The following is a 25,771-nucleotide window of genomic DNA, read 5'->3' on the forward strand; positions in this document are numbered from 1 at the left end:
CACTTTTGTTCATACTTGTCATGTTTAAAAATACAACAAGCAATAGCTGGGGAACTTAATATTTTCATGAACATGTAGTATTTGGCAAATCTTAATTTCGATGTATTTTAGGGTTCCTTTGAGGCGCTGTCCAAACCCAATGGCTACCTTGAAAAAGAAGAGTATTTCAAACTTGGTCGCAAACGAGCTCCAAATTTCTCCGAAGAACGAGACTCCATCTACTCCTGCTTTTTAAAATACGAACACGTTAGGAAGCAGAACTCGCTATTTGATGAGACCGACCTGGTTCACGACACGTTTTGTCGCCTTTGTGTCTTAAAGAGGCGTCCATGGGTTATTCATCAGATATATGTCGACGAGACTCAGGACTTTACCCAGGCAGAACTGTGTCTGCTCATCAGACTGTGTCAGGACCCTAACGGCATGTTTTTTACAGGTATGTGCTAAGTATTATAATATTAAAGCCTTACTGAATGTTGTGAATATATTTATTTTTTTCACAAAGTTCAGTGAATGTTGTCTGTCTTACGATTTTACCCGAAACATTTTACATCTATGAGATTGCTTTGTCATGCATTGACGTCCAAGTTATCGTCGTCACAGTGTCGTTTCTGAATAATAACCTGACTATTTAATACATAGTCTTCAAATCTTATATGTAGATTGGTTTGGTCAATAGATGATTCCTATTGATTATGGGGTTTATAACGGTCAAGGTCATGGTGATGTTTACTTAAAAAAATCCGAGCTTTTGTTTTTGATCAATAACTTTTGAACGACATGGTGTATAGTTTTTAAAATTTTGTTTAAAAATTGGCAATGGTCAGTAGAAGATGTTAAATCATTTTGAGGTCAAAGTCATGATGAAATCTAGTTAATGTGAACAATGCTTCAACATTTTAGATGACACATAAAATGTTGGCAATCACTATTTTTGCAATACATTTTGCATTTTTTTTGTTTTTTTCTTTGATATAAATCTTATTGAGCTCCTTTGATATGTCCATTTTTGTTACAGGTGATACTGCACAGAGTATCATGCGAGGCATCTCATTTCGATTTAGTGATCTTCGGTCGCTCTTCTTTCACGCAAAAAACTCAATGGGCAAAAAAACTTCAGCTGTTGAGGTCCCAACGCAGGTATTCATATACTGTAACTGTCTGTCACCTTACAAGAATTCAAGTTGTTTATGTTTTGTCATCATTGCGTCATAAATGCCCCATGTTTTCCCTTTAGGTCTACCAGCTTACCCAGAACTACCGTTCCCATGCTGGTATTCTCTCCCTGGCAACCAGTATTGTAGATTTAATGGTTGAGTTCTTTCCCGAGTCGTTTGACCGCCTTCAGCGAGACCAGGCTTCGTTTAAAGGTCCCCAGCCTATACTACTGGAGTCGTGCAGTTTTGGCGACCTTGCTGTTCTCCTCAGGGGGAATCGGAGGAAGACGTCAAACATTGAGTTTGGCGCTCATCAGGCTATTTTGGGTTGGTTTGGCTTTTTTAGGTTTTCCTTCCTGATAAAGTGTTCATGTTAAAATGTTATCGTGAAATGCATGATTGCAATGGTGAATGATGCAGCTAGAGATTAGATTCACTATACTACCACTTTAACAGAGCTCGTTATGAGCCATTTACCAGTATTAAAGACGCACAATAAAGGATGAAACAAACATATTAATGCATTAAAATTAAAAAAAAAATGTTTTGCATCACCTATATTGTGCGCCTTTAATCAATGCCAAATAATTGTTAAAGTGGTATACTAGTATAATACATGTTCCACTTTGTAATGTTACAGTAGTAAACTAGTATATTTTATTTCCATGTTTGAATGTTACAGTGGTGTATGACTATTTTACATGTATCATGTTGAAATGTTACAGTGACATACTAGGACCGTACATGTTCCATGATGTAATATTACAGTGACAATCTAGTGTATTGCATGTTCCATGTTGCAATGTTACAGGGGAAAACAAGTGTATTATATGTTCCATGCTGTAATGTTACAGTGGTGAATGATGCAGCTAGAGACTCCATACCGGAAGAGCTGAGACTTGGCCTTGTGTTGACCATTGATGAGGCCAAGGGTCTCGAATTTGATGATGTACTACTGTACAACTTTTTCAAAGACTCTGAGGTAATGAATCTATTTGACACATTCACTTTGGTCACGAGATATTGTTTTATGAGCTCAACGCGTCCGTTTTTCAAGATAAATAATAAGGATATTGTTTCAGCCTGTGCGTAACTGGCTTCAACATGCAAAACCTTTACCTTGGCAGAACCTTAAAGATTAAATGTTCATGGTATTCTGCTGAAACTTTTAAACATGTTTCCAGAAATAAAACGCACACGCATGGCAAGGGTCATATCTCTGTTTTTAAGAATTGTTGACGGACACCACTTGCTCTACTGAAAAACAACAACAGACAAGTGTTGGTATTGATTTTGTGGCGCTCTTGAGCTTGGGCTGAAGTGCTTGTAAACATTGACATTTGATGTATTCAAAAAGTAAAAATTGCATAGCTTTTAACCTGCCTAACTATATCTTATTTGTTTCCGATAGATATATATTTGAGTGTATTTTCCCTAAAGCAGCCAATTAAGGGTGGAGAGTATTTGGAGAGACAACTAAGCCAAGAGGCATAGATAGAGGCAAGATATAGGCTAGATATGTGCACGATATCTTGAGCGAATTTTTGTGTCGCCAGAACAATATGACAGACACATAGAAATTCTTATGTCCGGAGGCCACGTGACCGGAACGAGTACATGAAACCTATTCATTTTGGGGTCAGTAGGTTAAAGTCCTGATGACCTTTACTAATATAATTGGCACACCGTACAAAACTGAACGTCCGATTCACAGAATTTTAGTGTGTATATCTCATACCTTCATGTACTTTCTCGCCAGGCAATTAAGGAATGGCGAGTTGTAACAGAGTACCTGGATGGACAGCTAAGGCAGCAGACACAAACTGGAGCACGATATGTGTATGACAATCTTGTGCAGATTGATAAAGGTAGTTTGTCAAGATTCTGCCGAGCTTGCTGATCAGGGCCCTGTTTTATTAAATGATCTTATTCTTTTCTTATAGAATATTAGATTTGTAGGTACTATTTTAAGACTTGAACAAGTTCAAACAAACATAGCAAACTAGCAAACATGTGACATTTTGACAATTCCACCTTACGTCTAAGATCTTTAATGAAACAGGCCCAAGTTTGCAATAATGACTTGCGGTTACACAAATGATACTTTACTTGATAAAACGAGTTATTGATGAATATTAGTGAATGCTGTTTCTGTGCTAAGAAGTTTTGTGTTTGAAATAAAATATTCTCATGTACATGATTGTTTGTTTAGTGCAAAATTAAAACCCAATGCAATAAAGCCTCCATATTTAAAGCTATATGACTCTTTTATCACAGGCATACTGACAACTCAAGACACCATCCAAATAACAAAACAATAGAATAAATGAATACTCAGTTTAACAAAATATGCCCAATTAGCACAATCATTAGTTAAATGACGCCACCCTTGTCCAATAGGAGTGCAGCAATGAAATAACCAATGTCATTTTAAACGCAGAATGTTTATGCAGAATATACATAAGTTTTTCTGTATAGAAAACTAGGGCAATGTAAATATTCTTTAATCACAGACATCCTAGAAGCTCCGAACAGACCACGCCCCCTGAACTTTAACCTCAACCAACACAAGGTGCTCAACTCTGAACTGAAGCGCTTGTACACGGCGTTGACACGAGCCCGCGTGAATGTGTGGATATTTGACGAGGACGATGTTAAACGTGCGCCTATGTTTGAGTACTTCAAAGCCCGCAAGCTGGTGACGGCACTGCAGGACGAGGAAATTAATAAGAAAGGTAAGTACGGCCAAATATATAGTATATTTGGTAAGCGGTGGAATGACATAAACCTTTTCATTTGATTGCTAGGCAGAGAATTCCCGTTTTAGTTTAGCTCGCCTGTTGTTGTTTTAAGGGGGTAAAGGTACTGACAGAGCTTGTGTGAAGTACTGGTACGCAAAAATGTTAACCTTGGCCATAATCAAAAAATGGTTTGAAGACTAAAACGAAAGATACTATAGTCCGATTTCACGCCTTGACCACTGAATGTACTTTTGTATTTATAGATATTAAGGTGAATCCATATAACAGGTAATTTGCTTATTACAAAAATAGCCCATAGTGGTAAAATTATAACTGTTATGCACCTGGTGTTATAGTCGTGGCTGTAGCGCTGGATTTTCAATTCGTGTTAATGGGGAAATGAGTTCGAAACTCATTTTTCTTTTTTTTAATGTCCTTATTTGAATACATACATGTAGGCATCAATAGTACAAGGATCGGTTTAGTCACCATTATGCGCATGAGCGAGGGATGATGTCACGTAGGGAATTTTCAAATAATTTTGGCGGGAACGTTTAAATATTTCTGGCGGAATTTTCAGAAAACTCTATGGAGGGAATATTTTAAATACTCGGCGTTCATTTTGGATGACGTCCTTAACTGTGGTGGGAAATATAGAAAATAGGTACAAAGTATTACAACGTTATTTTTAGAACGTCAGTGACCTTTTATAGACATACCGAACGTATAAAGTGCTGACTTGTACACTTGATCAATAGCTTTACAGAGTCATACTAGACAGTAGTCAATTGGTGACTAAACGATGAATTGATTATTTAACACATTTTATCACTACGTTATTATGTTATATTCTGACATTGGCTATAGTCGTCTCCGTCTTAGGCAGAGGATATAATCCTCAATGTCCGCGATCAAGCCCTAGATCGTTTATAAAAATCAGCTCTGTATTCGTTCGGTACTTATGAGTGATTAGGAAAGTTTACTGGCAATAACGTCGTAATACTTTGTACCTGTTTTTCGAAACATATTGCATAGTGGGAGACTCGACAGATCTCCACATTTTCAACTACAAAAACAGTTGTCATCAAAATTTGCTGCGGAGTATTTAGAATATTCTCTCCATAGAGTTATTTAAAATTTTCCGCAAAAAAATATTTGGAAATTCTCGCCAAAATTATTTTAATTTTGCATCTGTGGCCTTATCCCCACGCAGGCGCATGCTTGAAGCTAAATCGGCCCTTGTACTATTGACATCGCACAATTTTAGAGTTAGTAATCATCAAACATGTTAAGACCATTTGTAGTTCAAGTCATTAGTACAAATATGTCGTAACCAAAGCTTACTGAAGGTTATTTAAATATTATAATTTAATTGAAAATATACTTTTTAATTTCTCTGAAATTAATATACTAATTTAATGGATGAACATGAAACAATAAATAGCAATTAAAAATTAAACATTGACCGGGGTATTTGGAATAAAAAACATTTGTTGGAATTGTGAAAAGCATGGAAAAGATCTAAAACATAACAATAAGACATGTTACCCTCAACGGATTCGAACCCTCAATATTTCGCAGTACAGTCCTAAAAGTTATCTATTACACTATATGACCTAAGTATCGTCTGAATTAAGCAGTTTAATAACTAACTTTATAACATAACTTACAGCACAAGAGTGATATAAACCCATATAATATTTTCCACATGTTACTATTGTAATGACTATGAGAATTAGGTAACCGCATCACCGATACATGTATTCATAACTTGTTTAATAAATTTGATACAAAAGAAACACTCATTTGAGATCCTCTATATATACTATAAAGAAAGTAAATCTGAAAAGGTAACTATAAAATGACACACAATGATTCACCTTTTACGTTTTTACTTTATTTGGGGTTGTTGGGATAAGAGTGTGATTGTGCACACAAACTGGTTTAAGAGTCATTATATATTTTGGCAACATTTGCTGTCCTAGGAGTTGCGTTCAAGCACTCTTCTTATTAAGCTTTAATATCTGATTGTGTATGAAACTTTATGTTTTGTTGTACATTTTTACAAAATTACCCTGCCAACTTTATTCTATGTGTGACTGAAATAATAATGCATAAAAAGGTACAATTATTCAATCCCTTCATCAAAAAAAAATGATTTCCAAAATCTGTGCCTAACGTTTATGTCACATTATGTAACAACAAGAGATTTGTTCAAAATAATAACTGATCCTTTCATGACTTAAGCGGTATATCAACCTCCATTTTAGGAGTCATCTTTCCCAAAACATTATTTGACAATTGGCGGATTATTTTAGTAATACAGTGGAGTATTTGATATCTTAAAGGACTTTGAGTAGATGCGTATTTTGTGTGTTTGTCTCTAATGTAACAAATTGATTTGAGTATGAGTATGGCTTATTTGACATTACATCTGTATGTAATGACGAATCAAAGAATATCTGTTGCTTATATCGTAGGTAGAAGATATTGATTTTATTTTGATAAAAACAAGCGAAAAATTCATTCATGTAACATTCACTCATGTAACGGGCATTTTTGTTACAGTAGAGATGCAAAGTGTTACAGGAGAGACACTCAATGCATTAAAATTACGAAAATATAGTTGTGTTCATTAATAGTGTAATAAATGATCACATTGTATAATCAGAACATCAATATATAATTTAATAATCAATTTAAAGATGAAAATGCTAACATTTCAGTTTCTTGCTTCGAAGATCTAATTTTTCTGTTACACGAGAGACCGTTTTGTGTCAGTAGAGACAAAACCTCAATAGTATGCCATATAAGTAAAACATGCGTTTTTTTTTATTGTTTTTTTTATATATTCTATTCATGTTGTTGCATACATTGTAACCTGAATTAGTAAATAAAACGAGTTTTGAGTTGAGTTGAGTAGCTTCATAACTACGTATTTATGATTTTAAAGTTAAATGATCAAAGGTTTAAATGCCATCGGGGAAAACAGTTTTTAGTTACAATATACATTTTGTCAATGCACATGATAATTTATGGAAAATGTGTTTCAGGAGAGACCAACTACTGTTAAAGAATAAGAAATCAACGACCATTTTGATAATTTTAAATGTGATAACATAGAAAATTGAACTTAATTATTTAGTTGTGTCCATTTCATTATAATAGTATATCTTTATTATACATCTTTATTAGAAATCCTCAACATATTAGCAATGCTCGAGCTGGAAATGCTGTTTTGTGTTTTACTGTTACATGAATGAACACATGTTACATGAGTTTAAACATGAATGACTACAAATGCTTTATTTTATTTATCACCATCAAATGGTATTTTTTATTTAGCTAGCAATATATTGTATTGAAATAAAAACGTCCATCGACACGACTACTAAGACCCTTGGGGAAACTCATATTAAACAACACATTAGATATGTTGTCACATAACTATGCCCATGTATGGTTGATGCGGACGGATATTGCCTTCCATCCTGCGGAAGTGTTCTTGCATTTTGTGAAACGTGTTAGAAATGAAAACAGATAACTGGATGGTACGGTTTTGATTGACGGGATTGAAAATAAGAAGAACAGTATAAAAAAAGACCAGTCGACCCCTTCAAGGTTGAGCATGCTTTTCTCTGAAGGGATCTGTTGCGTCTATGACTTTGGTGGCCTCGCACGTTACAAATGGTGGCAGCGGTGGGATGAAGACAACTACCGGACAATCGTCCAATCCTTATATTACTCCAGATTGTGCCAATACAAATGTTCAAATAGAAGTAACAGATATCACTGTTCCAATTGATGGCATCATTGAGACAGTAATACTGGAAACCCCGAATGAAAATGTTCCGATAGAGAGTATAGATAAAATTATCCAATAGAAAGAACAAAGTAGACAGTTCCGTAAAAAACAGCAACGGAACTGTTCCAGACAAACAAACACATGATACTATAAAGATAGACGAAACGAAACTAGATGGCAGGAGTGTGACTATTATAAAAGAAAGCACAAATGAGACTGAATCGTTGAAAAGCACAAATGAGACGGTCCTGAACGAACACAGATGAAACAGATACGATAGAAAGCGCAAATGAGACAGTTCAAATGAAAATAACAAATAAGAGAGTTCTGATAGAATGCAAAAATGAGACTATACCTATAGAAGTAATCAATCATAGTGCTCCAATTGAAAACACCAACAACACTGTTTCAAATGAGATTGTCTCGATAATGTTCCAGATGAGTTACCTCCGACAGATATCTCTATCTATGAGACTACCAAGACACAGTGTGACAGTGATACAATTGAACCTTTTGACATCAGCAACCCTAGGATGTGCATAGGAAAATATGTAATGGTTCTTTACAATAAAACAACTTATCCAGGTATTATTGTGGAAGCTCGTGGAACAAAGATTCTTGTTAGCTGTAAGAAACAAACCGGGAGAAAAGAAGGCAAACATTATCACTTGGCCAAGAGTAAATAAGATCAAGATTGGTATACAATTGACAGTGTTATGGGAATCATTCCTGTCCAAAGCATGTCAAAGGCATTCGCTTTAAAATAATTGAAACAATTTGGTTTGGATGTATGGGTAACTATGAAGCCGCGCCATTACCACAATCGACAGTGTTAAAGGATAGATTCATGGGCTGAAACATTTCAAACTCAGTTATTATAAAAATTATGATACTGTTCGATTTATCTGAAAAATGTGGCCAGTTCTTCAACTTCTGCTAAAAATGAACATATGTAAACTTCTCGCACTTTCGTCGGTGTGAGGAGATTACGTTCGTAAATGTTTAATAAGGGGAAGTTGAAAAACTGGCCAAGTTGTCAGTAATGTGTTAATAACCAGCTTGTCAATTTCTTTGTCACTACTGTAACTGAGATATGAATAGGCTCACATCTCATTCGAAAAACAATACACCAAGAGTTTTAATCTGTAAATGTTATATTCCATTTATCATTATGCAGTCATTTGTTATTTCATGTTCATATAGTTAGACATGAATGTCAAATTGTGTAGGGAACGGTGCCCATAAAGTGTATATATTCACTTTTGTCAATTTATTTGTCACTACTGTAACTGAGATTTGCTTATAATGTAAACGCATTCAAATAGCAGTTTAACTTAGTTAAAGGGTTTTAGTGTTTAAATTGCTATTCAGCATTATGTAATTATTTCCGTTATTTCAATATACATTGAGTTAGACAATAATGTCAAATTGTGTATGCACTCCTGCATGATAACTTTAGTGTCTTTACAGTAAATATAGCCGTCCATCATGTAACGTGTTCACACGAGAGTATTTGTTCTTAATCAAATCATTAATAAAACAGTTAAAGATAAAAAATTTGTCTTGAAATGTCACTCCCACAAAATAAAATTGTCTTTCGTGTAACACAAGTGTCCCTACTGTTACAGGGACAAAATGGTATTGATATTAGTTTTGTGTATACAATATAGGGTGTCCCTATTCATGATTTTTATTATTTTTTATCAAAATGACACGCATTTTTTTTTGTTTATTTTTTTGTTTGTGCTATAAATTGTTTGTTTTCAAAAAGTGAAGTTCATTTGGAGAAATATCAGGATCATTATAATTAAAGTCCATATATCTTATGATTTAAATAGTGAAAAACACTTCACTTTTCATATTTATTAATGATTGCCTGGCTAATCGTATTTGAATAGAAAATATGTGTACAAATGTAGATGTTACAGTTGGGAAAACAAGATGGTACAGTCCTTAACAATTGATCAAATTCTACTGAAACATTAATGAATTGAAAATGCTGTTGATCATTTTAGGCAAAGTATACATCCCCACATAAACCTAAAAGGTTTTTTTTTCAAATTGTTGCCAAAATATATAATAACTCTTAAACCCCGAGTAAATTTACATTTTACTGACCGTTTCAAGTCGGTATTTAACAATCCTTGATAAAAAATACCTAGTTTTATATATAGGATATACGTACTGTGTTGTTTGTGGAGTTTTGTGCTGTTGTTCAATGTTTCTGGTTTATGATTGTTTATTTTTGTGTTATATTGGCGTTTACCCTGGTCCATTTAACGGGGTTTATGTTTAAATTTTCGGCTACTGAGCTTGTGTCTGTAGTTTTTCATATGAATGTTGACAAAAAGGTCACAGCTTACGGGTCGAAATTGAACTATAACATGAAAATTAGTACATATCATGTGTTAAAAGTGAAAATGTTATGACATTATATAAAGAAACAGATATATCATTCGGCTTTAGCCTTTTGACATGTTCCATTTGACAATATTCAATCAAAATGACGTATTGTTAAGTTATTTATTCTTTATCTACATGTTGGTGTATTATTTGGGTGATTTAAAATTTGACGATTTCATGGAATATAGCGTAATTTAATGTGTTTTCATCATAATTATTGACGTTTCAACATACACTTATTTAAATCTATTCTGATATATTTCTATAGTGTTGTTAGCAAACTGCTAATTGAATCTGTTTTCTCACAAAGATTTGCCCATATCACCGTTTTTTTCTTGTAGGACTGTCTGAGACAGTGTTTGCTGGGAAGTCTAGCCCGTCAGACTGGCTGAAGCGTGGTGAAGATTTTATGCGCCATTCACTGTACACTGTAGCGGCCAAATGTTTCGCCATGGGCGGGGATCATGGTCAGGAGGCAATAGCCCTCGCCCATGGACAGGCACTTGAGGTAGGTCTTATATCATATACATATACAAATAGTAGGGTGTTTAATCTGCAATCTCACAGATTGAACGTTTACACAATTATTTTTTTTGTCTTTGAACGAGCCACTTTGGGCGAAAATGCATGGAAACCAGCTATATAAGACTGCTGACAAATAAATAGATCGCAAAAATTGATGTTTTATGCATTTTTCTTAGACCGTTAGTAACGCTTTAAGCCATGAAACATTTATGAATCGCACGAAAATATGAAAATCTGCGATCTGATCTTTTGTCAGCAATCTTTTACCATTGGTATGCAGATTTGCTCTTTCCTAGACAAATAATAAAAAAGTTGTAAAAACGGTATATCTATGAGAGTGCAGCTTATACATTGCATTATTAAGTTGGAACCTTCATGTTTGATAAATGCATTTTTTGAACGAGGGCCCTTTAGGGCCACGTTCATAGTAGGCATATCAGATCGTCACTACAAATCATTTGATGGTAAAGCGGTCAAAAATAGTACGCTCTGTCAATGCTTGAATACACATGACATCTTTAAACTTCAACAAATCTGAATTGATGTATAGTAATGTATACTTGAACTGATATATTTTGCATATTCCTGAAAATGCAGCTTAAAAATCAGAAAATGATGACAATATATATAAACGCAACCGCTCTGAAACGGCGAAAAACTAAATGTATTGTTACAGGTGTAAATCGAGTAGTTACAAGTAGTTACCATATTTGATTAATCGATTCTAAACAATTCTAACATTTCCTAAGAAATGAAAGGATATGAAAACAATAGTTTACTGATCAATAAAGAAATAAACGAGGTGAATGCTTTTTTGAAACCGTATATTAATAAGGCATATTATACCGAATATTCCGCCTATAATGAGCATTGTCAATTCACTTTTCCGATCGTCGCCATTTTGTAAGCACCCTGCCTAAGAGTGTCTCATGGACATCAGCACGACTAAATGTGTATTGTAAGTATTTGATTATCAGATGGTTACTCACGAACGGCTTCACATGTGCTTGGCATGATAGTTATTGAATTTGCTTCATTATTTACACGATACTGGGCGAGTACCTAAATCGGAACAGTACCTAAATATGGAACAGCCATTATAAAAGTGTTTTTCCGATTGAGATCAGTTTATTTACGATTTTAATCAATAAAGATGCTTGCTTCAGATACAAGTTCCAAAGAACACGATTCTCCGGTAAGTATTTCAAATACTGAGACCATTTTAAGTGTTTCATGTTCAATTGTCAATACATGGCTCGCGGAGGAAAGACTTCATGCTTGCCACAATCACAGCATACTGTGACAAATTTTACTGACAAAAATGACAAAAAAAGACAAGCTAGAAATACTATAAATTATTAATTTACTTAAACAAAACATGGATCAACAATTTTAAAAGAATACAGAAAAATATATAACGAATTAAAACTGTTCCATAGTTAGGTACTCCGAGGACGAAAATGGCAGTCTAATAAAGTACTTTTTATGCAGATTGGTAGTATCTTGAAAAATGCCATTTATATCAATCAACTGGTCTTGAATCCTAGTATGCTGATGAAAATTTTTTGTAGTTGTGGTATATGTAACTAAAAATATTTCACAAATAGTGCCGAAAGTGCTCCGATTTAGGTACTCATCCAGTATATTGTTCTTTGTGCAAATATCTGTGTTTACCTGTTGTCAATGTGCGATGTTTATGTTCGTGAATTACATAGAGCGGCCTTAATCATGAACCTGCATGTTCTATTATTTAATTTGTTTAGGTTACGATGAGAAGCTGTGTAGTTCATCTAGTTTAATTTGATGACGTACATTTTGCTTTGTGTACATGTTTTCGTTTGTTTATGCATTCGTGGCGTACACAGTTTTGTGACCTTAGGTGAACTACTACGTAGTGATACCATGAATGTAATTCAGTATTTTTTAGGAAGTTGTGGACAGCTTTTTAGAGGTAGTTTTTGCACACTTCTTAGCATAATTGGTGGACAACTGCTGCAATTAGAACATGGCGACTTTCTGAGCAGGACCCAGTAATAGTCCAAATAATTGTACGTTGACGGATTTTTTAAAGATTTTTTATATGGCAAATCCTTCACGTACAAATTGTTTAGTATCAAAAGTGGGTAGTTGTTCCGATCAGGATTCCGGGTTAAAGCATATAGCGTCTATAAAATATCATAAAAACAAGATATATTACCAGATAATGTTATTTTATATTAGTTCCGTACACAAAAAATAAATATCCAACTTATAATTATGAGTTTGACGGCTTATCTTTATTTCATTCTGTCAAAACATAACGATATATACATGAAGGGCACCTGCAAGGCTTCAGGGCACAGTTTTAAATCGCTCGGAACATTTCGGCCATGGCCGAGTTGTTACGATTGTATAACGAGGTCTATCTCGAAGCTTTGTCGGAGGAGGCCGAGTTATTACGATTGTATCGAGTTGTTCCTCTTCGCATAATTGTTTTCTGTGTCAGTCAACTTTCGTTTTATTGGAAAGGTAAACAACTTGTTTTAATGCATTAAATGCTTGTTTAGTGCAAAATAGCATTTCACTTACATGGTAAAATATGAATATAACTCTTTATGATCAATTTCAACCATAAAATACTTCACTTAAAACAATTTCAATATTTTTAAAACACCCCCGTTTTTTGCACATTCCCGTTTAGACGTTAGGGATTGGAAGAATCCGTATAACACGTCTAGTATTTTAGACTAGACCCAATAACAGGAAATAACAGGAACAGTTTTAACATGCGTATGTAAATATTGATGTATGCACTATGTCTTTAATCGCTTTTTCTTACATAGAAATGATAGATGATTAATTTATCGAGCAAAATTTAAAGGAATTGATTAACATTTTTTTGGTTGATGCGTTCATGATCTACATAGTCTGTGTTCTTTGTCAACAACGGTGACCTACTTACCACATAGTTATATGACTTGCTTTTAATTAAACATTGATCTACCGTGCATGTATGTTATTCATCTGGGTAGTCCCGAGCTAGCATTTTAGTAAGGTTGTGAAAGACTTTTAGATAGGTAGTTGTCTACAATTGAAGTCTGTAAGAATTTAAGGACAACACAATTTTGTACATTTACTTTTAGGGATCATTTTACTGGATGTGCACCACTGTTAATACATATGTATAAAGATATATATGTTCTCACTAGCCGTCGAAGATTTTTTTCTTTCAGTGAATAACTATTGATCCTCATTTTGCACATTGTTGTTATCTTGGAGTTGAACACTGAGTTTGAACTATATATGATATTGGAGTTGAACAAAATATGATCTCGGTGATAAACAATATATCATTTTACAGGGTTCGAATTTAGCACTCGCACACTCGCAAAATGCGAGCCAAAATTGAAAAATGGTAGTTGAATTTAAAGACACTCGCAAAAATTTGCGAGTTCAAAATTTGCAGAAAATATACAATCCTCGAAATAGATATGAACATAATCGGTGATCAATTCCTGCACAATAGATATAAAACTAATTTTAGAAATGCCTACTTTCGTTTTCCGATAATCACACTGAAATTGATGACGTTGATTAACGTTATGCGCACAGGCAGGTACTCGTTACTACGTGGCAGGTACTCGTTACTATGTATTTTTGTAGACTGGGTTTTCGTTTCCATTTTTGGCGGTGGTATTTAGCGATAATCGTATCGAGACATTGTCTATATAAGATGAAAAGCAAAAAGATCAGATTTTTTACGCGTGTTGATTTTAAAATCGCCGACGGCTGATGGCAATGATAAACCAGTTCCAAACAAAGAAGACAAAATGAAATAATCCGTCTGTTCAAACTGTTTCGATGTGGAACAGGGAGTTGAACATTATATTGACCCTCAACACAGATGACGAAAGGGACGTTTTCAAAATATTTTGCACATACCAATTTTTTGGCCTTATCAAGACTTCCTCAGTACGTAATGTCAGTGTTACATATATGATGATATTGTTTAATGTACAATTACATGATCATTCATTAAAACAATTACACTATACCTTAAACCATTGTTTTTCATACAATATATACTTTTTCCGTCCTTAAAAAAATACGAGTGAGTGTCTGGTTTTGCAAATTGTAAATTTTAGCACTCGCAACAATTTGCAAGTATCAAAAAAGGTAAATTCGAACCCTTAATTATGGAGTTGAACTATATATCATCTTGAACAATATATATATATGAACAGTATTGAATGTGGACAATATGGGTGTTGAATGGCTTTCATTCTTGGTCTTGGAGTTGAATGGCTTTCATTCTTGGTCTTGGAGTTGAATGGCTTTCATTCTTGAACTTGGTGTTTAACAGCTTTCATTCTTTAATTTACATGAACAGCTTTTACTCAAGTTCTTGGAGTTGAAAAGGTTTCAGTCTTGCATAAAATGGCTTAAGTGTATAGTTGTATAGGTTAGAAATTTGATATAGGAGTTTTAATTTGCTTCACTGATATAAATCTTTCACTTACCTTTAACTTCGATTAAAATTCCTTATGTTCCAAGTCTTTCCTCTCATTTCTAATATTTTTTTAAAAGACATGTATATTAATCAGCTCTGCACAATGACTTATTTCAGATGTCATCCATAAATGACCTTTTAGATGACAGTGCTACAACAACCTACAATGAACCTGAACGACTGTCTGTTAAGGCTGGGGATGAGGCTAAAATGTTACTAACTCTTGCTGTCTGTGACATGCAACACTGTATACTTACCAACTACTGAACCAATTGAAGTTAAAGAATTCCATCACAAGCATGGCCTTTAAAGGATGTGGTCAGGACATGTTACAATGAATGTCACATTGTTGTGACTCAAAACAACAATCTGCTCCTGGCATCTAGGATAAAGAACCTTGCGAACATGTGGATATGGGACAGTCGCTTGTCAACCCATTCTTTGTTAAAGTGATGCCTCTTCAGACAGCACTTACCTCCCTTGCAGAGAAAAGAGCATCGTGTGCATCTGTTAAGTTCAGGTATGGTTTCAATATTAGATATAGGCTTCATCTTTTGTGAAATTATTCCATTTGGAGTTAAAATCAGTATGGTTAATCTAAAAGAATAATAGTTTTTTTTTATTTATTTTGAAAATGTTTATGTTCATGCATATGATATTACTCAACTGATTCACGCTTATAATAAGTCTGTCTGCCTATCCCGAGTGATATTTTCATGCATTTATCCTTACCTTAGTGCAAGATCTCTATATCTGCTTCTACTTCCTTTTACAGTTAATGAGTTCTTGCACTATGGTGATGATATATATTCAGTCATTAGAAAAAAAATGGTATTTAAATTTTGTTATATTGATTCAATGATTCTAAAATTGTCATGACCTCATTGTAGTGGCTATCATTACCTATGTGTCCTATTCATTGAGTCAATGTGGCTGTGTCTGCTCTTTAACTTTGTCATATATAAATTTTAAGGGTTTCCAGGTAGTTTGGCATATTTTTGATCAGCATGAAATATTGACATGTTGCATGTAATTCAGATACCTACAGCACAAAGGTCAGGTTTTATTTACTATTTATTTCTATAAAATGCTTTAGATTGCATTGCATATTATGTATAAGCATAGTAAACGAATTAATGTCCTGTCTCTGAATGTGTCAAGTACCAGTATCAAGGGATCTTTAATAAATCCAAATTTTGTTTGGCCTATATTGGCTACTTATCATGAGCAATGCCCACATCTCTTCCCTAAGGTCAAGGTAACACTCACATTGTCATAACAAAAGAATCAATTCCGCAAATCTGTTATTTCACTTAATCAATTGCTTTTCTCATCATACTTTAAATACATGTATTTTTCAGTAGTGAATCGGTTCCCACCATTTCACCTTCACATGACATCTCTTATTCATCTAGAACTGTTTGTGTGTGCATGTAACATAGACAACTACTAAGAAATTTCAGCACACAAAATAAACACGAGAAGTTTCTATTAGGTATCCAAATGTTTTTTGATGTAATCACTTCTTAATTCTACCGTGCAATAGTATGCAATGCATATCAATGACTATGAAATCCATGTATGTCGTACATGTACTTCCAGAAAACTGAAGCCTTCAGGAGGTCAACAACACCCTTTGCGGTATTGATGTACTCAGCTTTGATGTACTCGGCTGTGACGTAACATGCCTTCAAGCCACTATCCCGAAGAACATTCAGAAGTTATTAATGGATCATTGCCCTGTTGCCATGGGATGTACCACAAATTGACCTTAAACTTTTCGGATGCCCTGTACATTTCATCAGCCAATTTCGATGTATATCTTACTGAATAATGACAAACAATCCAAGTCTTCATTAACGATGCTTAACTCTTACTCATTCGTATACCACGACTAAACATGCTTGCAATTACACTGTGCCATCTATCATAATATAGCAATACCGCAATGACCCATTAAAATAAAATGTTCTGTTTTCACTGATTTAAGTTTTCATTTTTGTCATTTTTACCAACCAGACCTAACTCTTACACATTTCCATACCAATACTAAAACTCAAGCATACAATTAAACTGCCATTCCATGATCACAGTACAATATCTATACATTTCATTTCCATTTCATGTCAAACTGAAAAATAGGTATAATTTAGCAAAAAAGGTATGTGTTCCAATATAATTTGTCAAACAAAATTGTCACTAGTGTCTTCCTTGCAATTGAAAATAAAACAATAAAATTTACTGTCATCCACTCCAAACATGTACATCACATTAAAACATTCCAGCCTTAGATATAAATTTAGCATTTCATTCAATATTTGTTGACATGTCAAATGCATTCAACTTCAAATAAGTTTGTTACATTATTTCTTGACTGTCTTCTTCAGTCCATGAACTATTAAATTTAATTATTGTGTTCAAAAAAGGACTTCTTACACTGAATGTGGGTCAAAATGTCTGCCTAGCAGTTCACTGTAGCCTTCAGTAAGATACTAGTTTCGTACATGACCAGTTTGTGTATTTCACACTGAAATCATGTATACGGATATGCAATTTTGTTGATTTGGCATGTAAAAATATTTTCACCTGCATCATTCTCATTCTTAAGATAGATAATTTATTCCATAGGTTTTTCACATACATTTTATGCTCAAATATGTCGACGTATTTAAGTTTAATAAATAAATGTCAGGTATGTAAGATTTATTATCTTGACATTGCATTTCTTACAGAACTGGAATTTCTTATTTTATGTTCATGTTTTCCTCGTTTTACAATAGTGCTGGCAGCTTTTGCTTTTATCACGTGTGCAATTTCAATATATATTATAGACTGATTGATAATGCTTACACTTGTATTTTTTGTTAATCTAATTGTTGTTTAGAACTCATCATGCCAGCAGTGCTTATTAACTTATGTGTGCATATTTTTACCAGTTGCTGCTTTAGACTGATACTTTCATTGAACACTGAAAACAAATTGCAACTAAATGTTTCATTCATACATTTATACATGTTCTTTCAGTGTATATGTTGATAATGTTCATACATATAACATGTTCATTTACACATGTGTTTATTGCCAACCTCATCAAAACATGCATAGTTTGCTCACATACATATTTCCAAAACAGACAATTACTGAATGTATTACTACTTTACATTGATGTTGATATGTTAACAAAACATTGTACTACTCGTTTGTACAAAACGCTTTTCATTTGCTGTGTTATTCATTTCCATGTTCTGTCTGCATACAGATGTCATTTTCATATCAATTTTTCAACATTAACATGACGTTCATTTCCATTGTGAAACTTTTCCCTTGGAAACAATCTTAACATCTTGTAGAATAAATGCCAAGATGTGTTAAAAAAGATGACCATATTATGCATACTTACTGCATTAAAATATGCAATGATTTACATTTCATATCAACTCGTGTATCCATATTTCCCCTTCAACTACTTCGAAATAACAAACTTCCAAACCCTAAAATGTTCAAAATATTCTAAATGCATTACTTTTTACAGAAATCTTGTGACAATGATCTAACCTCGTGAAAAGTTCAAATAATAGCTATGTTGTTAACAAATATTTAAATGCTGGCAGAAAATGCTCTATTTTGCCAAAAGCGTTGTTAAAATTATAAAAAATTGATTTATTTCTGGCTTTTATATATAGTTCATGTTGGTATATTTAAGTACAAATTACAATAACTTGATTTGAACAACGTCTTTTCAAACTTTAAATCTGTGAATGAGTCCCTTTCATCTGTGAATAACTGAACACAATCAACTAGGTTGAAGCTGTTCAATTATTACTCAGTATGGTACTAACAGCTGATTGTCAGACCTACATGTATGTAATGATGTATCTTACAAAAGTTGACCATACTTTTTAACCTCAATTTATTTTGTCTAGTGTGTTAGGCTTATTACTAGGCCAATATCTACACGTATTCGTATCAATAGTCCATCATTAATTTAATAATTCGAGGCCTCCATATAGACATAATAACCTAAATTAGGGCGGTCCTTAGCGGATGTTGAATACTCAATGATCTTATACATTTGCATGCATACAAAATAAGAGTTTCAGTATGCGGAAGAGCTCTGCCTTGAGTGTTACCAGCCTGCAAATCGTGGCGTCAGTCTCTAGCCAAAAACTTAATATTCCCACCTTACAGGCATCAAGACTGAAGGACGAACCCCGACAAATGAGGGACAAATTTTTATACGCGGCAGAGCTCTACCTTGGATGTAACAAGCCTGCGAAAGCTGCCGTCTGTCTACAGAATGCCAAGGAACAGGAAATGGCTGCCGAACTGTTCGAGAAACTGGGACAGGTTTGTGTCAATGTTATCAAGAAAATATCCCCATAGTAGAATTGAAATGTAATGAGCAGCAAATGCTTTGGGCTATTGTACTGGTGCAATGATGAGATATATGTCTCTGACCACCACAGGGGTCATTGTAACTGCTTAAATAGTGTCGCTTCTTCCATTAATTTATGGTGTAGGACTATTTTCAAGTAAAATTCGAATGAATACATAATTTAGATGGGGTTTTTTGTGGTACATGTACATGTATATGCTAGGGAAAAAATATGATTTAATGACTGACGTTGACAGTTCAATAAATTGACGTTGATAGTTTAATTCATTGACGTTGGCAGTTTGACTTGTTATATTCACTCCATTCACAGTTCAATTCACTAACGTTCATTGTTCAATTCACTGACTTTGACAGTTCAATTCACTGACTTTGACAGTTCAATTCGCTGACTATAACAGTTCAATTCACTGAAGTTGACAGTTCAATTCACTGATTTTGACAGTTCAATTTACTGATTTTGACAGTTCAATTCACTGACTGACAGTTCAATTCACTTACGTTGACAGTTCAATTCACTGACTTTGAGAGTTCAATTCACTGACTTTGACAGTACAATTCACTAAAGTTGATAATTCAATTCACTGACATTGACAGATCAATTTATTGACACCTGTTTACAGTTTGAGAGGGCTGCAGAGATCTACCGACGCATTAAGCAGCCCCGTAACAGCAGCCGCTGTTACGAAAAGTTAGGGAATTTCAACAAAGCCCTAGATGTGCTCTCGGAGAATGAAAGATATGACATGGCCATCGATACACTGCGTCTATATAACATAAACATCGAGGTATTAGAACTTGTATTCTTATTAGCTTGTTTGTTTTTCTTTGATGGAGTGCACAAACTTATCTATAGATATATCAAGGTACCCAATGTATAAATTCTTTATCAATAATGCTAATTTTGGGTGCCTGGTAACCCCATTTAATATTCATATTTTTGGAAAGGGCAATGCCTGCTGATTTTAAATATGTAAACTAAGTCAATCAAACTACACTACAGATAAAGTCATTGCACTTTGTGTTTTAGTTCTTTATTTTAACAGTTTGAGATGATCTGACATATTCTGCCATGTTTGAAGGCTAAAAAATCTTATTTGTAACAGTATTTTTAGAAAAATAATCTCATGTTCACATCCCTTTCAAATTATAAACAAAATAATATGAGGTCACCTTCCAGTAAAACATCACATACCTAACAAAAAATATGTAGGCTGTATGGGGGGTCTTTAATTTGACAACATTTGTATTCGTGTTACCTTTTTCTAATGAACAAACTGTCCGATTTTATTGTATGCAATTTCAGGGGTGACATAATGCTACTTAGAGTACTTAGAGTACCACTGCTGGTCTACCATGTCTCCCCCATGCTACATGTATGTAGGGGAATTTGTATTGTTTCTTTTTGGGCGGATGCAAGTCCGTATGTTCGTGTGTCACACTTTCTTGCCATCTCCATATCTTGTAAACCCTATACCAGATTTTCATGAAAGTCGGGTCAAATGTTCAACACATCGAGGCAACATGCAGAACCCACATACCAGGCAGGCTGGCTGAATGTTAAGGTCGTATTTCAAGGTTAAAGGTTCGCGCAAAAGATTTCGTGTCCGCACATGTCTCCAAATCGCCATGACGGAATCCTATGAAACTCTATGAAGGATATCCATGAAAGTAGAATCAAAGTTCACCATATCGAGACTTGGAGAAGCCACATTGTAGGCGCGCCGGCTAAATGTCAAGTTCAAAGGTTTGAGCCAAAGAGCTCAGGTCTGCTTTGTATCTAATAAATCCCTGGAAAGATTTTCATGACATTCAGGTAAAATGTTTACTACATCGAAACGATATGGAGAAACCACATTCCAGGCAACTGATAAACGCCAATGTCCCAGTAAAAGGTCAAAGGTTCAAAACAGTGATTTAATGGTGGACCCATATATCATACACAGTGAATACATTTTCATGATTATTTAGTAAAACATTCCCCTCATGGACACAACACTCAAAGTCTTCATCATATCTCCCAATGTCAAATGTCCACGAACGGAATGAGACAAGCATAGGGGAGGGGTTGGATTATTGTCTAAACAATGAATTTCCGATTATATTTCAGAATTTAAGAAAGGAGGGCTTGCCAATACCCCAGCAGCTGATTGCGCCAGAGTACCACTATACAGAGGAAAAACTCAGTCACAGGTAAAAATTATAGTACTTTGTCTACTATAAGAATTTTGTCCTACTACTACATTATGCTTTGCAAAAATGTTTCATAGAATGAAAGCAATTATAAAAAGGGTACAAACTAGCTTTTGGATGAAAATAATTTTATGAACTAAATGTAAATAAATTAATGTAGAACATATTTGTTGATTTCAGTATAAGATCGTATTTTATTTCACGAGTGTCGTAGAAAAACATATTTTCACGATTGAAATTAAATACGATCTTACACTGAAATCATCAAATTTACTGTTTCTTTTATGCTTATTTTCGGAGTTTTAGTAGTTTTTAATTTATATTTGAAATACCCCCTTTTTGAAAAAAACACGCTGCTACCCGTGGGACGCCCCTAAAACAAAATTATAGCTGATGACGTAGCTGTCAATTTTCTATTTCCGGGTCGTGGAGAAAAAAGTCTCAGATATTTATTTCGTTTAGTTTATTATTCACTCGTGTTTCAATGCAAACATTTTATATACATTATTGAATGAACTTTTATTAATGCATATATGTTCTAACATATGACGTTCATGACGAAAGCACTCAAATTAAAAAGGGCATGAATATACATGACCACATTACTACGCCGCCATTAATAGAATGAAAATTTAAAAGGTCAAACGTAATAGCAAAACAATTGCGGATAGTCATTGTATAAAAGTGTTTTTCTAAGTTTAAGAGTGTGTTTCATGATACATGAATATTCAGTATTCCCTCACTATCAGGGACAAGTCTGATTCGCTTGAAAACCTGGTAAAGAGTGACGACCACACGAGGTTGATTGCAAATTTTGAGGTGAGGGTGGGTTAAAACTCCTTAGTTAATCTGTTTATTGTTGTGTGGATTTTCCAGTAAGTTTGGATAACGTATTACAACGACAGCAGTTCAGAACTGTGATTTATCATCCTATTAATGTTTGAGCAGTTGTTTTCATCTGTAGTTTGTTTCTCTAGTTTTTCATATAATAATGGTATGAAAGCAAACGTTAGAACATTTAGCATCAACGTTCAAGAAAACGTTTGAGAAGCAGAATTACCATTTTTCTCATAAACGGTAAAGTGATGGTATTAGTTTTAATTAGATGAAGTTACTACAATGGATTTTAAAAGTTGATATTTTCAACACTTATTTTATTGTTATTTCACTGATAAAACTTTCCATCAAAAAGCATGAAAGAAACGAAATTCCTCAAAATATTTAGTTCGTTTGTTTTTCGAGGAAAAATTGAAGGTATTCTGTTAGCTATGATGTTGTTGTTGTTGGTCTCACTGTCATGCAAAAACTTAAAACTTTGCTATATTGCTAAAACCTCCCACAGTATTCAAGTGAAACTTGGAAACAATGCAACAGCCAACAGGCTTATGCAAAGCAAGGCCTATAACTCTGGCTATCTAATAGTATTATGTTTTAACACTTCAAAACCGTTTTTGAACGAAGCCATCTTCTTCTAAATTATGACCCCTTCAATAAAGAAACAAGGTATGTTGCTTTGAATATGTGGGGTCGTTGGTCGGTAGATCAAACCTTGTATATTGACTGTATGCTTGGCTATACTGTTCTCAAATTAGTTAGGGTGGCTGGTCATGACTAGTCGAAGTTTGATATTACTGATTAAACTTATTCCCTGCTGTCAGGAGGAAGCATACATGTTTTACTGGAAACTTTAACTCATCAACTCCTATAACAACATTTAGAATTAGTCAATAGCTATACCTACTCTCCTCAACCTTGGAACAAAGGTTGATCATAACCTTTAATTACCACACAAACATTGAATGAATAATGACAAACTGGCTGCCGCTAGGTGGGCATACATGTTTTATAAACATGCTGTTTCAAATAAATATACAAGGTCACCATGTAACTGCAGGGCTGCTGAGCTGTACCATAAGTACAAAAATGAAGCCATGATGATGGAAGCCGTGGATAAATTCCAGCATTTGAACGACCGTGTGGAGTTCCTTCTTAACCGTGGATACATACTACAGGCTGCTAAGATAATGGAGGGCAATGGTAAGGGATTAAGCTGGAGGGTCATGATAAATAAACATTCTGGATCTAAAATTTGGAAAACAAAGGTTCTGGCATTTTATACAAAACCTACCTGACATCAATTAATAGCAAAGTGGTTTGGATTTTGCTATTGTTTTATAATAACAGCAACAATTAGGTAAATATGTCCTGTTATATTTAGGCGACCTGGATGGAGCTGCGAAGGTGTTACTGATGCACGGTTGGTTGGAAGAGGCCATATTAACGGCCCGGAAAACCTTTGACAAGCACACCATAGCCACGTGTCTGCTCGCCAAATGCCGCCATCTATCCCACCAACTTAAAAAAACAGACACTGATCATGCTGCTATCACCAGCTGCCTCAACACGACGGCACAGGAGGCTGCAGATAAGTTCCAGGTTGATAGATTTGATTTAAAAGTATATATAAAAAATGTGCATACTTTTAAAATTGACTTAAATAACATGAAGTCGTTCGATAATAATATGCTGACTACCTCAATTATTTGACACGTATCTGTGATGCTTAACACAAGTTTCAGATTTAAGTTATCCGTCAGAATTTCTATTTTGTAGTTTCTTTGGGAACTAGTGTATTTCTGCATGTCCAGTTTCTTTATTCACTAGACGTATTTAATTACCTGACTACCTAGGGTCTTTCTGGCAATCTTAATATGAATTTAATGGTATTGCTTGACATTAGCCTTCTGTATATTTGTGTAGTTTCAATTTACTACTTCCCAAACAATTATAACAATTTAGACATTATCTAATATCAATGACCTACATATTTTAAGCTTTTCAGTCTAACATACAATGCATTTGTGAGTTGAAATTACTTAGAATTTTACTTTTGCGGGATTGAGAAACATGCTGATATTACATTAGTATTACTATTGGACATACAGTGTTTTTCATATAATCAACGATATGATTTGTCCGCGGATTCGTGGAATTTAACGTATCCGATTGCTCTAGGGACCAATACAAACATATAAAAAAGTAATACCTTAAATATTTTTTATCTGATTAAACTGTTTTAAGCGGCTCCTGAACCCCTCCCCAAAATAGCCCTTTAGCTGCCATGTCAACCACATCACTGATAATAAAATTATTATACATGCAGTCGTTCTGCCAGGATACATGTTTGTTATTTTTGCCTCACAGTCGTCATGTTTGGGACACTTCTTTGTAATCTTAAGGGCTTCACTGACATAGTTGTATGCATAAATATTGTTAGAGATATTAAGGCATCCGTGACTTTTCACAACACCAAAACCTGTTATAGGTTAAATGCCCAAAGGTACCAATGATATATATTAGTGATGCAAACCAATGGCAAAATTGATATTCGAATATTCGGTAATACTTTCGATCGAATATTCGAATATTCGATTACCAAAATACTATTTTTAAAGATGTAGTAAACTAGTATTATTATTCGCTTAAGTAATAGTCGGGGTGATTTCACCCTACTTTGTCGTAGCGGCGGACCCTGATTTCCCCAAATGAGACTTTGAAATGCGCAATTTTCAGGAAAAAACACAACAACAATACATTATAAACAGACAAACAACAAAATCGAATAATTTTAATTCCGCAGCCTTTATATTTGTAAAAATGTGAAACTAGATGGATTCCTAGTAAAAAAGCGTTTTGCGCCAACGGAGGGTATTTCCGTAGGACAAGCAGCCTCGTTCTGAGATTGACCTCTAAATTTACTAAATATAACTATGGAAAATCCAAACCAACTCGGGAACTAGTAAAATAATAAAACAAAAACATATCTGGATTTGACTCATCTATTGTTCAAAAATGGAGGAAATATATCCTAAAACGCTAAACTATACATTTCCATTTCAAAGCACGAACATTGTATCAAAACATGGAAAACATGTTAAGCACATATATGTAACAACATTATTAGAGCAAATGGCATTATTGGAGCTATGTTGCACAGCTTAATTTAAGCCAAGACAACACATTGGTGTTAAAGCCGATTCCTAGTCAGTTATTGTAAAAGCAGGG

At 34.3% G+C, this 25,771-nt stretch overlaps 1 protein-coding gene across 1 annotated transcript in view; it reads left to right on the top strand.

Annotated features, from left to right (window-relative positions):
* LOC128219120 (TPR and ankyrin repeat-containing protein 1-like) overlaps positions 1-25,771 on the top strand; it is an 82,556-nt gene that overhangs the window by 51,599 nt on the left and 5,186 nt on the right. The window contains 12 exon segments of the mRNA XM_052926941.1: positions 112-436; positions 1,019-1,140; positions 1,238-1,484; positions 2,012-2,139; positions 2,917-3,025; positions 3,671-3,892; positions 10,448-10,614; positions 19,309-19,467; positions 20,137-20,301; positions 21,624-21,706; positions 23,601-23,743; positions 23,925-24,142. Coding sequence (XP_052782901.1) covers positions 112-436; positions 1,019-1,140; positions 1,238-1,484; positions 2,012-2,139; positions 2,917-3,025; positions 3,671-3,892; positions 10,448-10,614; positions 19,309-19,467; positions 20,137-20,301; positions 21,624-21,706; positions 23,601-23,743; positions 23,925-24,142 — 2,088 coding nt within the window.

The sequence above is a fragment of the Mya arenaria genome, chromosome 15, assembly GCF_026914265.1.
Source record: "Mya arenaria isolate MELC-2E11 chromosome 15, ASM2691426v1".
NCBI lineage: Eukaryota > Metazoa > Mollusca > Bivalvia > Myida > Myidae > Mya > Mya arenaria.